We start from the raw sequence: 14714 nt of genomic DNA, 5'->3' as shown, positions 1-14714 counted from the left end.
AGGCTTAAATGAAAACCAATTTTCCATACTTCAAAGTGATAGAATGTCTCCAATAACTCATATGTTTACATTATAGTAACTACTTGGAAAACTACAAAAAGATAAACTCAAAAACAATATAAACAAACCAATAATTTGTTGATATTTTTAAGTATTACTATTTTTATCTCCATTGATGATGAAAAGAATTTTGTATTTGTACTAGTAATTCACATATCAGAAAGGCAAAGGAGAGAGAAATACATAATTTAGATGTTTTAGGTTATTGGATCTTATGAGTAAAGCTACTGACATATACAAGTCTGCGTGAAGATCAAATGGATAAAGAAATGATATATTAATATAACAGAATACTAAACAATAGGGAGCAAACTATTGATAAAATACTCAGACACAGGCTGATCAAAAACTATTTCTGCGATTCCATTAAGCCAGGTTCTCTAAAACTGATCAGTAGTGACACAATTGGGATCAATCTTTGAGGTAGAAGTTGGGAAGCATTACTTGCAAAGGGAAGTAGGAGTATACATTTAAAAATGGTTGCTTTTTAATTTTTTTAAAGGTGTTTGCACTTTATCACATATAAATTATTCCTCATATCAGGATGGTTAAAAATCTGGTTGTAACTGGCCATGATGACACATGTATTTATGAGGCTGAGGCTAGGATCACAAATTTGAGGTTAGCTTGGGCTATATATAGCAAGCAAGTCCCCTCTCCTCCCAAAAAAAAAAGTTGGAAGGAATCAAATCAATATAGCAGTCATATTATACTAAATGTGAGTAGATCATCTTACATTGATCCAGTAAAATACTATCAGATTATGTTAAGAAACAAAACATAGCCAGGTACTATGTAGAAGAAAGAACCTTGGAAATTTTTTTTTTTTTTTTTTTGGTCCAGTCATGGGGCCTGAACTCCGGGCTTGGGTGCTGTCCCTCAGCTCTTCAGCTCAAGGCTAGAGCTCTACCACTTGAGCCACAGTGCCACCTCTGGCTTTTTTCTTTTTGCTTATGTGATGCTAAGGAATCGAACCCAGGGCCTCAGGCATGAAAGGCAAGTGCTCTACCACTGAGCCACCTTCCCAGCCCAGAACCTTGGAAAATTTATAAAGATAAAAGCCTGGCTCACATCTGTAATCCTAGCTACTCAGGAGGCTAAGATCTGAAGATCATGGTTCGAAGTCCACTTGGGCAGGAAAGTCTGTGAGATTCATGTCTAATTAAGCACCAAAAAAGCCACAAGTGGAGCTGTGGCCAAGTACTAGCCTTGAGCAAAAAGGCTGAAAACAGTTGGATTACAAGAAAACAACAAAAAAGTGAAGTAATAATAGATAAAGTGGAATTTATGCATCAAAATGATTAGTGGGTATTACCATAATTAAAGGTACAACTTATAAGCATCTAATACTCATAAGCTTGTGTGGCTAAATAGATAAATAAAGCAAAAACAATGTGAAAAATGCGATATAGTAGTCATGTATGAAATATCAGTATGTTTCTTAGAATTAAATATAGTAGGTAAAAAATAAAAAGTATGAGGAAATGAGATGTTTTCTAAAAACCTAATTACAGGTATATATAACGAAATAGTGTTTTAGAGTACTACAATAGATTTTGGGGGGGTGGGGAGAGAGTCTCGGGATTGAACCCAGGGCCTCATGCATGGCAGGCAAGCTCTCTAACACTGAGCTTTATCTCTGGCCCTTAAATTTTTTTTTAATTTTTAATTTTTATTTTTGTCGGTCATGGGGCTTGAACTCTGGGCCTGGGCGCTGTCCCTCAGCTCTTCAGCTCAAGGCAAGCGCTCTACCACTTGAGCTACAGCGCCACTTCCGGTTTTCTGGTGGTTTATTGGAGATAAGAGTCTCACGGTCTTTCCTGCCCAGGCTGGCTTTGAACCTTGATCCTCAGATCTCAGCCTCCTGAGTAGCTAGGATTACAGATGTGAGCCACCAGCGCCCAGCAATTTTTTTTTTAATTTTTATTTTGAGAGGTCTTGTTAAACTAAGCTTATCTCAAACTTTCCATCCTCCTTCTTCAGTCTCTCAAGTAATGCCCCCCAACCATGTTCAAGGGCTTTGGTTAAAGTTTGTCAATGTCCAAAATACTTGATAAAGAAAATTTTAACATGGGTAAAGTTGAGATTTTGCAATCCACATAGTTGGGTAAATTAGAAAGGTAACTTATAGGATGACTCCTTTGCAAGCTCTTTTCACGAAAGGTTCCCCTATCCTGCCTATATTTGTTTCTATTACAGAATTATTCTTAATGTATTTTATTGTATTGAGGTTTGAACTCAGGCACTTACTGTTTACGCTACATCGCTAGTTCTCCTACCCCTCCACCCCTTTTGGTGGTACTGAAGTTTTAGTGTTTTCTTAAACTGAGAAGTTGGTAGTGGTAAGGAGTGTTGTGTGTGTTTATATGTATGTGTGTCTGTCTAGTATTTCTGGCCTTGTATTGTGGGAATCGCTTTATGTTTGAATTTAGTGCCTTTGTGTTACCTCTAGTAAACTAGCTTTCCTTAGTACACAGCAGGCCATATCCATGACCACATCTAGGTCATCAGTGATACTGTTAAAATCCATCTGAGATTTTAGGATAATATATGTGGACTTGCCTTTCAAATCTCTAAACTTTCAGTAACTGTTCTTTCAGTAACTGTTTGACCATTCATTAGAACACAGAGAATTTAAAATTAAAAACTGGTGAAAATAAGCTGGTGCCAGGAGGGCATGCTTGTAACCCTAGCTACTCAGGAGGCTAAGATAGGAGAATTGCAGTTTAGAGTCAACCCAGGCAGGAAAGTCTGTGAGACTCTTTCTCCAACTAACCACTAAAAAGCCAGAAGTGGAGCTTTGGCTCAAGTAGTAGAGCACCAGCTTTGAGTAAAAAATTAAAAGGATGGTACCTAGGCTCTGAGTTCAAGTACCAAAACAAAACGAAACAAATGAAAAAAGCTGGTGAAATATAAAAGAAAAAACACCAATACATTTTCTTTTTTGTCAATTGTGGGGCTTGAACTCAGCCCTGGGTGCTGTCTCTGAGTTCTTTTGCTTAAGGCCACACTTCCACCTCCAGTTTTTGAGTTGTTAGTTGGAGTCTCATGGGGACTTCTCTGGCTAGGTTGGCTTTGAACAGTGTGAAAATACCGTACAGAGGGTTACAATTACATGGACAAGGTAATGAGTGCATTTCTTTTTTTTTTTTTTTTGGGTCCGGTCGTGGGGCCTGAACTCTGGGCCTGGGCGCTGACCCTCAGCTCTTCAGCTCAAGGCTAGAACTCTACCACTTGAGCCACAGCGCCACTTCCAGCTTTTTTCTTTTTGCTTATGTGGTGCTGAGGAATCGAACCCAGGGCCTCAGGCATGCAAGGCAAGCGCTTTACCACTGAGCCACCTTCCCAGCCCCAATGAGTGCATTTCTTATCAATCATTGTTGCCTCCTCCTTTGTTTCCCCTTCCCATCCCTTCCCATCCCCCCCTCTTAATTCCTCCTTTCCCTCCCTCCCCAGCCCAAAGTTGTAAAGCTCATTTTCGTTCAAAGCCTTCTTGAGTAGCTAGGATTATAAGTGTGAGCTATCAGCGCCTGGCCATGAATAGCATATTCTTATACATTGCTTTTGCAATGAGTTGTTAAAAGCACTTTGGAAAATCATTTGGCAGCATGGGGTTAACAATGGAAATTGGTATTCCTATGGCATAGTAATCCTCTAAGCTTTTATTCTTAGAAATAAAAGCACAAGTTAAGTAAGGCCATGTGTAAAGGGATATTTATTATAGCAGTGTTATTAATGCCATCTAACCAAAAGAACAGAAAGGCAGAAAACTTGATAACGTCCATAGCTTGGAATATGCTTCATGAAAAGGAATGCATTCAACTATTTCCCATTAGCTGAAGAGGTTCTTTCAGTTTTGCTGAGAAAGATGTAAAAAAGTTTGTATAGTAATTAATCTTTGTGACCAAAATTGATTTAAGATAATCATGCATATATTATAGGCTTATGAGTTATGAAGAAAATAGTTAAGGATGCTTGAAAGGTAGTTAAATGTGTATCTTGATTGGAGGTAGTTGGAGTAATTGGGAGGGTGAATAAAAAGGGAGAATTGTTCATTAGTGAGGGGGAAAGGCTTGTTCATTTCTGTACATTATTTGTAGAACTATGTTTCAAGATATCAAATAAGTATTTCAGAGATCCGCTTTTGGCTTCTCCTTTTGCTGAGGGGTCTCTTTCACTGATCTCTTTTCGCTTTGAAGAAAACTTGTTTTAGGGGGGAGATAGGAAGGGAAAAAGACAAATTGATTCAATAGGGATACAGTGAGATGAGATGTACAACATGCTATGGTGAAAAACAAACTTTACAACTTTTGAAGCCGGGCGGTGGGGGGGGTTGAAATGGAGAGGTGGGGAGGTGAAATGGGGAGGCGGGGTGAAATGGGGAGGTGAGGGGTGAAATGGGGAGGTGGGTTGAAGTGGGGGGAGGTGGGGTGGAGGAAGTATAGTCGTGGAGATGGGAGGGCAGAGATGGTAGGGGAAAATAATAAAAAAATAAAGATATCAAATAAGTATTTCAAGTAAAGAGACCTTTTCTAAATATGATAACTGATTTGCAAACCTAAAACTATTCTTAGAAGTCCATAGAAACTCTTCAGAACAAACAAGGTGATAGAGAGCTATAAAACTTTTTGAGCCTAAAACAAAGAATCATGGAAACACATGCACAAAATAAATAATACCCAGTGGGAAATTTATTTATCTATAAAACTAGAAGACTAAAGTAAAGTAGTTTTTATTTTTATTTATTTATTTTTTTTAGTTTTTGTCTGTTATAGGGCTTGAACTCTGGGCCTGGGTGCTGTCCGTAACTTGAGCCACAGTGCACTTCCAGTTTTCTGGTAGTTTAGTGGAGATAAGAGTTTCAGGACTTGCCTGCCAGGGCTGGCTTTGAACCTCGATCCTCAGATCTCAGCCTCCTGAGTAGCTAGGATTACAGGCGTGAGCCACCAGTGCGTGGCTGCATAATGAAAATAAATTGCAACCCTAGGATTAGTGAAGTCAAAAAATTGATGAGACAGGATCTGCTATCATTTTGTCAATACCTAAAAGTGTTTTGAAACTTCAGATTTAGGAATGTGTGGGAAGAGAGATGCTAGTACACACTGCTAAATGGCCACAGTAGGTGGGCTGTGTTATGGTTCGAGGTGTTTTCCCACCATAGCTATGATGGCCTCAGTACTGTTGTTTTATGTGTACATGGCTTGTTCTTATTTTTTTAAACAAAATCCTATTTACGTAAGATCTTGTAGCCATTTTTATTTTTATAGTATAAACTATAGCTTTCCCATCTCAGCTAGAAGTATGTTTTTTGTTCATCTATGTTGGCTTTAATGTTTACATATTCATTTTTTTACATGTGTAGGAAATGTTTTATCCAAATTTGTATAAACTGAATATATAAGATAATTTTCTACTATGGTGTACATTACCCAATCTGCTTACTTTGCATTGCATTGAGAATTAAGAAAGATATTGATAGATGATTGACAGACTGACTTTTTAAACATTTATTTAAATTACAGACTAACTGGATCTTCTGGGTTTGTAACAGATGGACCTGGAAACTATAAATATAAAACGAAGTGCACATGGCTCATTGAAGGACAGTAAGTAGTATTGGTTGATGTAATTTTTTTCAATTTTACTCTTTTAGAATACAACACTTTGAGAGGGCTGGGAAGGTGGCTCAGTGGTAGAGCGCTTGCCTTGCATGCATGAGGCCCTGGGTTCGATTCCTCAGCACCACATAAGCAAAAAGAAAAAATCCGGAAGTGGTACTGTGGCTCAAGTGGTAGAGCGCTAGCCTTGAGCTAAGAGCTGAGGGACAGCGCCTAAGCCCAGAGTTCAGGCCCCACGACTGACCGGACTCAAAAAAAAAAAAAAAAAAAAAAGAATACAACACTTTGTAGCAATAATGAAATAAATGGTCACATCAGAAATTTACATACTTTCAATTGTAATAGTGAAACTATTAAAGTTTTTTAATAATTAACTTTAAAAGCATTATGAAACTTTAATACTGTATCATTTTTGTATGCACATGTTTTTTATTGTGGGCAGAGAAACCAAAATAAGTATTATTGCTTAAATATGTTTCCTTCTGTGGCCACTCTAGCTCATGCCTTCTTTATGGTAGATCTTTTGTTTTGTTTTTGGACATGGGTCTTAAACTCAGGGCCTGAGTGCTGTCCCTAAGCGTTTTCATTCAAAGTTAGTGCTCTACCACTTTGAGCCACAGCACCATTTCCCAATTTTTGATGGCTAATTAGTTATAAGAGCCTCATGGACTTTCCTTCCCAGGCTGACTTTGAACTGCAATCCTCAGATCTCTTAGCTTCTTGAGTAGCTAGGATTACAGGCATGCACTACTGTGCCCAGTTTTCATGGTAGACTTTAGCTCAATATTTCTCAAAGTCTCAAGGTAACTTTACACTCTTAAATTTAGAAATTTCATTCCAAATAACCTTTGTTTATGTGCAATATATTTATTCATTTTAAAGCAACAATTATAAACTTACCTTATGTTGACATAAATGATGTTTTTATGGAGGAAAATCCCTATAGGTATTAAGAAGAGTAGCACTATATCACATTTTCCAAATCCCTTTAATGACTAGCTACTTCAGGATTTCCTTTTCCTTTTTAAAAAAAAATAATTTGATACTTAATCAGATTTAAACATAGATTGGAAAGTTGCAAATGAGAAGGAAATTTTAAGTATTTGAGAAAAAAAAGACTGGCAGGTTTATCTATTGCAAAAAATAGAAATTGCCAGTAGTTTTGTCTAGATGCTGGAAGGACTGGATGATTTGAAATAAGATACACAAATGTGATTTGAGCACTGGTGGCTCACACCTGTAAACCTCCTATTCAGAAGGTTAGATGGGAGGATTGACGTTCAAGGCCAGCCTGGAGAGAGAAGTCATGAAACTCTCATCTCCAATTAACTAGTGGAGATATGAGTCAAGTGGTGGAGTGCCAGCCTTGAGCAAAAAACTAAGTAAAAGTAAGAGGCCTTGAGTTCAAATCCCAGTACTGGCAGAAAAAAAAAAATCAAACAAAAGACAGTGTGGAGAGGGAAAGAGAACTTGTGGTGGGCTTACTTGCAGAATCAAAGTGTCACATGAAGTAGTGAAAATAGTAATATTGGAACTAGTCTGCCCAGTAGGGTGGCTTTGTTCAGTACAACTTAGTTATCATAAGACTCAATCTAAGTCAAAGCATATAAATTTTTTCCTAATTGTCGGCTTTTACTGGACAGTGCCATGAAAAGGCACAGGGATAGGCAAATTTAGAAAATTGATAGTATATGAAATGATGTAGTGTGTTGAACAAGGGAGGAAGTTCAGAAATGGAAGGGCTACTGGATTGGTTCAGAGTATATTAAAGACTGGCTACTAAATGAACTGTAAGTCCAGAGAGTCATGTACCATGTCTGTTTTGTTTCTTATCAAATGTTTAATAGTCTTGCACATAGTACTAAATAAATGTTTGAAAAGGAAAGGAATGTTGTTTACATATTAACTTCATTTCTCCTTGTAAGCTCTTAAAAAGTCGTTTTTCTAAAATGTTTAATGGTTATGATGATGATTGTTTTGTTTTTGTTCTTTTCAGGCCAAATAGAATAATGAGACTTCGTTTTAATCATTTTGCTACAGAGTGTAGTTGGGACCATTTATATGTTTATGATGGGGACTCAATTTATGCACCACTAATTGCTGCCTTTAGGTAGGTTCAGTCATATAAATATCAGGTAACCATTATTTAATTTTTAAATTTAAAGGTATTTTCTGGATTACATTCTTACTGAATTCACTTGTGCTATCATTTTGAACATTTATTTAATGGAAGAGAAACTAGTTCTGGAGTCCTATCACCTGTGTGCTAGTCCTTACTGGGTTTCTGTGGATACTAAGTTTCTAGGCAGTGTGCTTGATCTGTTTTCAGTTTCTTTCTTCTTTTTTTTTTTTGGGTCTGGCCGTGGGGCCTGAACTCTGGGCCTGGGTACTGTCCCTCAGCTCTTCAGCTCAAGGCTAGCATTCTGCCACTTCAGCCACAGCGCCACTTCTGGCTTTTTTTCTTTTTGCTTATATGGTGCTGAGGAATCGAACCCAAGGCCTCATGCATGCCAGACAAGCGCTCTACCACTGAGCCACCTTCCCAGCCCCTGTTTTCAGTTTCTTGATGTGTAAAATGGTAATAACACTCAAGTTTACCTGGTCTTCTTGGTGGTAGTAAATATTTTAAATTCTTTTTGTGATTGGTAACTTGAATAATATTTATTTCTGTGAAAATTTTAAATTAGAAACTATGTCCATCTTGTTCCTAATATTATGTAGGCCTTTAGGGATTATGTGTTGAATGCAAATATAGGGGTGTGTGTGTGTGTGTATGTGTATGTATGTGTTCATGGATATGCATTATTTATGGCAAAGGGAAAGAATACACATAAAATAGTGAGTACCTGAGAATGAGGAATATAATAGTTATATATTATGATTATTTTTTTCTCCAGCAAATATATTTTACATTAGTAGAGTCAAATAGTTTCACAAACTCTATGGGGTATTCTTTATTATTCTGATACTTTAGTATTTATTAACAGTAAGTAGCAGTGTTTATTATGTTATAGGCATGAGCCACCAGCACCCAGCATCTTCACCTCTATTGCTCAGGAGAGATTTTTTACTCACTTCTCTGAACTAAAACCAAGACCACGTTCTGGGACTAAAAGTTTTACTTACAGGGCCAAAAGAACAGGCCATGGTTAGGCCAGGTGAAGCATTTAGAATTATATCTGCCAAAGTATTGAGCATGTATGCCTTTATGCCAGAATTTGAAACATACCTTGTTTTATGACAAAATGCACCTCAGATTTTTAACAGAAGTATGAAACCTAAGTATGATGTTATATTACTTGTTGTAGATTCATTTGTTATTTTGTATTTTGTATTATTATTTTGTTAGTCATAGGACTCGCTCTGGGCCTGGGCGCTGTCTCTGAGCTCTTCAGATCAAGGCAAGCACTCTACCACTTGAGCCACAGTGCCACTTCTGGTTTTCTAGTGGTTTATTAGATGTAAGAGTCTCACAGACTTTCCTGCCGGGGCTGGCTTTAACCCAACCCTGATCCTCAGCTCTCAGCCTCCTTAGTAGCTAGGATTGTAGGCGTGAGCCCAGCCTAGAGTTAATTTTTTTTTTTTAAAGAAAGTCTTACATGATGAGGTAGTTACTAAACTGTGATGATTATAGAGGAAGACTTATGGAAGCAGGAGTCTGTCTCACACTCAGTTGAAGCTGTACTCGCAGAGTTTAGTTGGTAGTCAGATTATGCCCTAAGTATGTTTGGAGAGCCCATATGTGCCTGAGGCAATTCTGCTGAGTTTCAGGTCTTAAAGAAATATCCAGGTGGTTTATTTCCCCAAATTTTCAGAAATGGTTTTAAACAATAAAGGGCTGTGTTTAATGTATAAAACTATGAACAGCCTTAAGACAGTTTCTCCTTTGTTCAGGTTGAACAACTAGCTACTGAATAGTGAGTATCTATTTGTATTTACTAATTTCTTTAGGGGCTGGTATAAGGGAGGTATGAGGTAGCTTAGGGTGACATTTGGGATACCTTCAGTATTTCTTTCTCATATGTTTTCCATTGCACTGTGTGTTGAGTGAGATGTGTTAGTGTATATTTACTCAAAGTTCATTTTTGTCATAAGCCAATTGTTTTGTTTTTACTCTGAGAGAAATTCATATACTGCACAAATGTCTTAATTTCAAATTTTTTAAGAGAATGGAAGTAAATGCCTAGCGTCTGCCACTGGGAAGCTGATCCATCTCTTCCAGCGTCATGTAGAGTTGGTAAAGTCATCCATCATACACATTTAAATGTCTTCACCATATGAAGAAGACCTTTAACCATTTCTTATTGAGTATCTGCTAGTGAGGTGCTGTATAAGCTCTAACAGTTTAATCCTTGTCTCACTGTGAGTTTGACCTACATTTGAGGAAGCAGAGGCTCAGAGATGTCAGTAACATGCTCAGGTATATGGAACAAGAATTGGAGCTCCTGTCTATTTGACCCTCAGATTCATGGTGGACTAACAGAGAGTGCAGGATCTCACACATGTGACTGAAATTTCCAAGTTTTCAACCTACCTGTTTCTCAGTGGCTCTTCTTAGTGATCTTGCAAGTATATATCCTGCCAACATTTTAGGGGATCCTGGAATAGATGGAGCACCTAAGATCTCAAATGATCCAAAACCTGAAACTTGTTGAATATTGACATGATACCACAAATGTAAAATTTATACCATTAAACCTTATTTCATGTACAAAATTGTTAAAGATAACATTTAAAATTACTTCCTTGCTATGTATATAGGTATATATGAAATATAAACTTTTCTGAGTAGATATGGATCCTAACTCCAAAGGTATTATGTATATGCAAATACTTCCAAATCTGAAACAAATCTGATTTCAAGTATTTGGATAAAGATTAACCAACAGCTATAGAAAGCCAATGAAAGCATGATGTCTGAAACCTTTATTTTTTAAGCTCTTTGATCAAATTTCACCTCAGTGTCTTTCACTAACAGCCTTTCTAAAGCAGCACCTTCTGTTCTTTCCTCTGCCTTGTTTTACTTCATGGCATTATGCTGCCTGGTGTTGTATATACATATGCACCTGTGTGCATGGATATATCCAGGCTTATTTATTTCTCCAGCTAAACTTCACTAGGGCAGGGATATTGTCTTGTCATTGTTTTATTCCTGCTACATGGAATAGTGCCTCACACGTTGTAAGTGCTTAGTAAACTTGTTAATTGAACACGTACATAATGGAAAATGCACCAGGACTTTGTAATCCCTGGATCTTATTGTTCCAGGACTCTATCTTCATGTTAAAAAGTAAATGAAAATCCCATCCTTTCCTCATCTTCATTCCTTACTTAGGTACTCCTTCAGTTACTTTTATATATATTCAACCTAAGTTCACATAAATGTCCTCTTATATTAGACCTGTTGTTCTGCAGTCTCTGCTTGTTAGTCTTTGCCAGTTTACAGATTCCTAATGATTCATTTAACTGACTCCCTATGGAGAAGCACATAGGTTGTTTATTTATTAGGTGGAGTTGTAGGTGGGGAGAAAATTACATGGGACCTGATAAGGATCTAGTTGTTATCTGTATGTAATGCTGGTGGTGAATCAATAATGGGACAAAAGTCAGGGACATAGAAATACAAATGATAAGCAACCAGGAAAAATGATAAACATCAGGAATATAAAAGGACTCAAAACTGTATAAAAATCACTTTTTTAACTGTATAAAAATCACTTATTAGCAAAGCAAATCAGACAAGGTGAGGTGGAACCTTTCAACTTTTCATTTTGTATTGATAGGATTTTAAGTTAGTATTTCAGTTCTGGAAAAGAAGTTGGTATTATGGATTAAGAGCCTTAAATGTGGCATTTAAATCCTTTAACTTGGTAATTCATTTCCTCACCTAGATTTATTGGCACCCAATCTGTGCTTATTTAGAATATTATGTACTGGGCTCCAAGAGAAGTTCTTTTTTTTTTTTTTTAGTGTTAAATATGTTTATTGTAAACTTTAGACACAAATATAGATTTTTTAGGCCATTCACGTGTACATTAAAACAAAAAAGCTGCAAACTATAACAATATATGTAATTATACAAATGAAGCCACTCTGCGGTGATTACGGGATGGTTGTCTGTGCACGTTGATCAGAGTCTTTTGTCTTTGAAGCCTAAGATCCAGAAGTGTTGTTACTGCCCCTGAGAGAAGTTCTAAGGACAACCTAAAAGATTTTAGTGAAAGGGAATTCTTATGGAGTATTATTTATAAAACAATATAGAAATGATACCATGAAGATAATAAAAAGAAAAGAAAAAATATATAACCAGGTAGGCAAACAAATACATTAGAATGCTAATAGAGTTGGGGTTTGAAGTCTTTCTAGTTTCTTTATATTCACATATATAAATTATAATTTAATAATTCCTTTTATTCTTATATAAGTAACTATAACTTTCAGTAGTACATAGTTAGCATTCACAAATTTGTTACTTCATGTGATTGTGGAGATTTAGGAGTATTATAACATATTTTGAGTACATTTTCTTTAAAAAAATTTTTTTATAACACATTTTATAAAGAAAGAAGAGAGGGCTGGGAATGTGGCTTTAGCGGTAAAGTGCTTCCCTCACATGCATGAAGTCCGCCCAGGCCCTGATTTCAAGCCCCAGGACTGGCAAAAAAAGAAAGAAAGAGAGAGGGGGAAGGAGGGAAGGAAGGAGGGAGTGAGCCGTTGACTTCAAATCTTTCTAGGGATAAAACCCCAAACTAAAGGAAGCCTAGCCTATCTTTTTCTCAGCAGATCCCGAACAGACAGGGTAGCTTTGTGCATTGAGCTTAGGAATTCATCTCTTTAACTGGATGTGGTTTAAAAAATTGTTAAACCAGTTTTGAATTTATATCTGCCATAATTTGATGCATCTTTGTTTGTGTTTCCCTTAAAAGAAATGTGTTTCTATTTCAGTGGCCTAATTGTTCCTGAGAGAGATGGTAATGAAACTGTCCCCGAGGTTGTTGCCACATCAGGTTATGCCCTGCTGCATTTTTTTAGTGATGCTGCTTATAATCTGACTGGATTTAATATCACTTACAAGTAAGATATTTAAATCTAGCTTTGTGATATTTACAAGAAAATATAGGGCACCAGGTATTTCACTAAACAGAGTTGTAGGAACTGATTTTCTACTTCTCTTATGAGGAGAAAAAGTAAAATTCTCATCTTAAGTGGCAGGACCACAATTTCAACCTGCCATGGAGCTTCTCTGGAAGAGTCACTTTTTCCTAGTATTGGATAGAAACATTTGTGTCTTTCTTTTTTTACTAAGTAAATAACAGATATGCACTTGTCATGTCATCATGAAATTCATACTCTTTAAGTATTGTGAGACCCAGTTTATCTCCAATTATTCTTGTCTTCTTCATATGAGAACCCAACAGGGTTGATTTGATTTCATTATTTGTAGCTCAGGTGCTAGCTGTGCAGTGTTGAGTGACTCCACTTGGGCTGAATGATAAGTGCAATTATGCCAAGTGAATTGAAGAGACAGTGAGATCTTTAAACCTGTGTAGGAGGAAGTTCTGGTAAACGAGTATTGCTTTGTATTGACTTTGTTTTCCCCTCTCTGTCTTTATAGTTTTGACATGTGTCCAAATAATTGCTCAGGCCGAGGAGAATGTAAGATTAGTAACAGCAGCAACACTGTTGAGTGTGAGTGCTCTGAAAACTGGAAAGGTGAATCATGTGACATTCCTCACTGTACAAACAACTGTGGTTTTCCTCATCAAGGCATTTGCAATTCAAGTAATGTTAGAGGATGTTCCTGCTTCTCCGAATGGCAGGGTAGGAACTTCTTTTAATTCACAGAATGCTTCTGTTTAATGCATCGGAATTGAATTTATTCTTAGTGTCTGTACAATTTATGTTGATAAAATATATAGCATTTAATCTTTCACATTCTTTCATTGTTTCTGCATCTGTGTTTGTGGTCTCCTTAGTACTATGGAGGGTTTGACATCCTCTTCAGCTCATTCAAGGAAGTTGCAGAACTTGGGCTAAACCATAGTGCCATAAGAGACCATGTCAGACATTGCATGAGAGAGCATAGCAGACAACAAGAGTTGACAAAAGTACTATTTCCTCAGAGTTGTTCTTTTTTTAAATTGTTATTATTAAGGTGATGTACAGAGGAGTTACTGTTTCATAAGTCAGGTAATAAACACATTTCTGCAGTGTCACCCCTTCTTTTGCTCTCTCCCAGTTTTTCCCTCCTGTCATTACCCACAAGTTGTATAGTTCATTTTCAACATAGTGTCTACTGAGTACTACTGTGTTTGTTTACCCTTTGTCCCTCCATTTCTGTGTCCCACTACCCTACAAAGACAGATAATAGAATAAACAAAACCAAACAAAGAGAAAAACTCAAGAAATAAACAAAAATAAACCAACAAAAATGCGATCACAATGCCATCTTCAACAGCAGTAAAAAAAATTTTTTCCATTTCCTGAAATTCATATAAAATATCATTTGTATCTTCAGAAGCATGAAGGCATTGAACCTTTGGGTTCTTTCCCTAAGAGTATCCTTCTTTAGTCTCACTATGTGTGAATGTCTAGAGTTCTGTATAATTTATCATGTCCCAGAGTATTTTAGATGTAACTACCACATAGAAGAGAAAACGTGGTGTTTGTCTCTCTGAGCTTGGCTTACCTAACTTAACATGATTTGTTCTAGGTCCAGAAATGTTCTTTTTTTGGGGGGGGGGTGCGGGGGGAGGTCCAGTTGTGGGTTCTGAACTCTGGACCTGGCGCTGTCCCTCAGCTCTTCAGCTCAAGGCTAGTGCTCTACCACTTGAGCCACAGCGCCACTTCCAGCTTTTTTTCTGCTTATGTGGTGCTGATATTGAGGAGTTAATAGCTGGAGTTAAATATTGTTAGCAGCAGCTAAACCTCCAGAGAATGGAATCTGTCTCTTGCATCTATAAAGTTCTTGGCTTAATCAGAGGATCGAGAGGTTTTGTTACTGTGACTAGGTCTGGTTGTTGTATTTTAGCCCTA

At 37.0% G+C, this 14714-nt stretch overlaps 1 protein-coding gene across 1 annotated transcript in view; it reads left to right on the top strand.

The window, feature by feature from the left end:
* Atrn (attractin) overlaps positions 1 to 14714 on the top strand; it is a 102050-nt gene that overhangs the window by 29467 nt on the left and 57869 nt on the right. The window contains exons 2-5 of the mRNA XM_042694427.1: positions 5583 to 5666; positions 7675 to 7788; positions 12624 to 12752; positions 13294 to 13499. Coding sequence (XP_042550361.1) covers positions 5583 to 5666; positions 7675 to 7788; positions 12624 to 12752; positions 13294 to 13499 — 533 coding nt within the window. The remainder of the gene's footprint in view (positions 1 to 5582; positions 5667 to 7674; positions 7789 to 12623; positions 12753 to 13293; positions 13500 to 14714) is intronic.

This window comes from Dipodomys spectabilis, unplaced genomic scaffold, assembly GCF_019054845.1.
Source record: "Dipodomys spectabilis isolate Male_0828 unplaced genomic scaffold, ASM1905484v1 ptg000175l, whole genome shotgun sequence".
In the NCBI taxonomy this organism is placed as follows: Eukaryota; Metazoa; Chordata; class Mammalia; order Rodentia; family Heteromyidae; genus Dipodomys; species Dipodomys spectabilis.
This window is presented reverse-complemented; position numbering and strand designations above follow the sequence as displayed.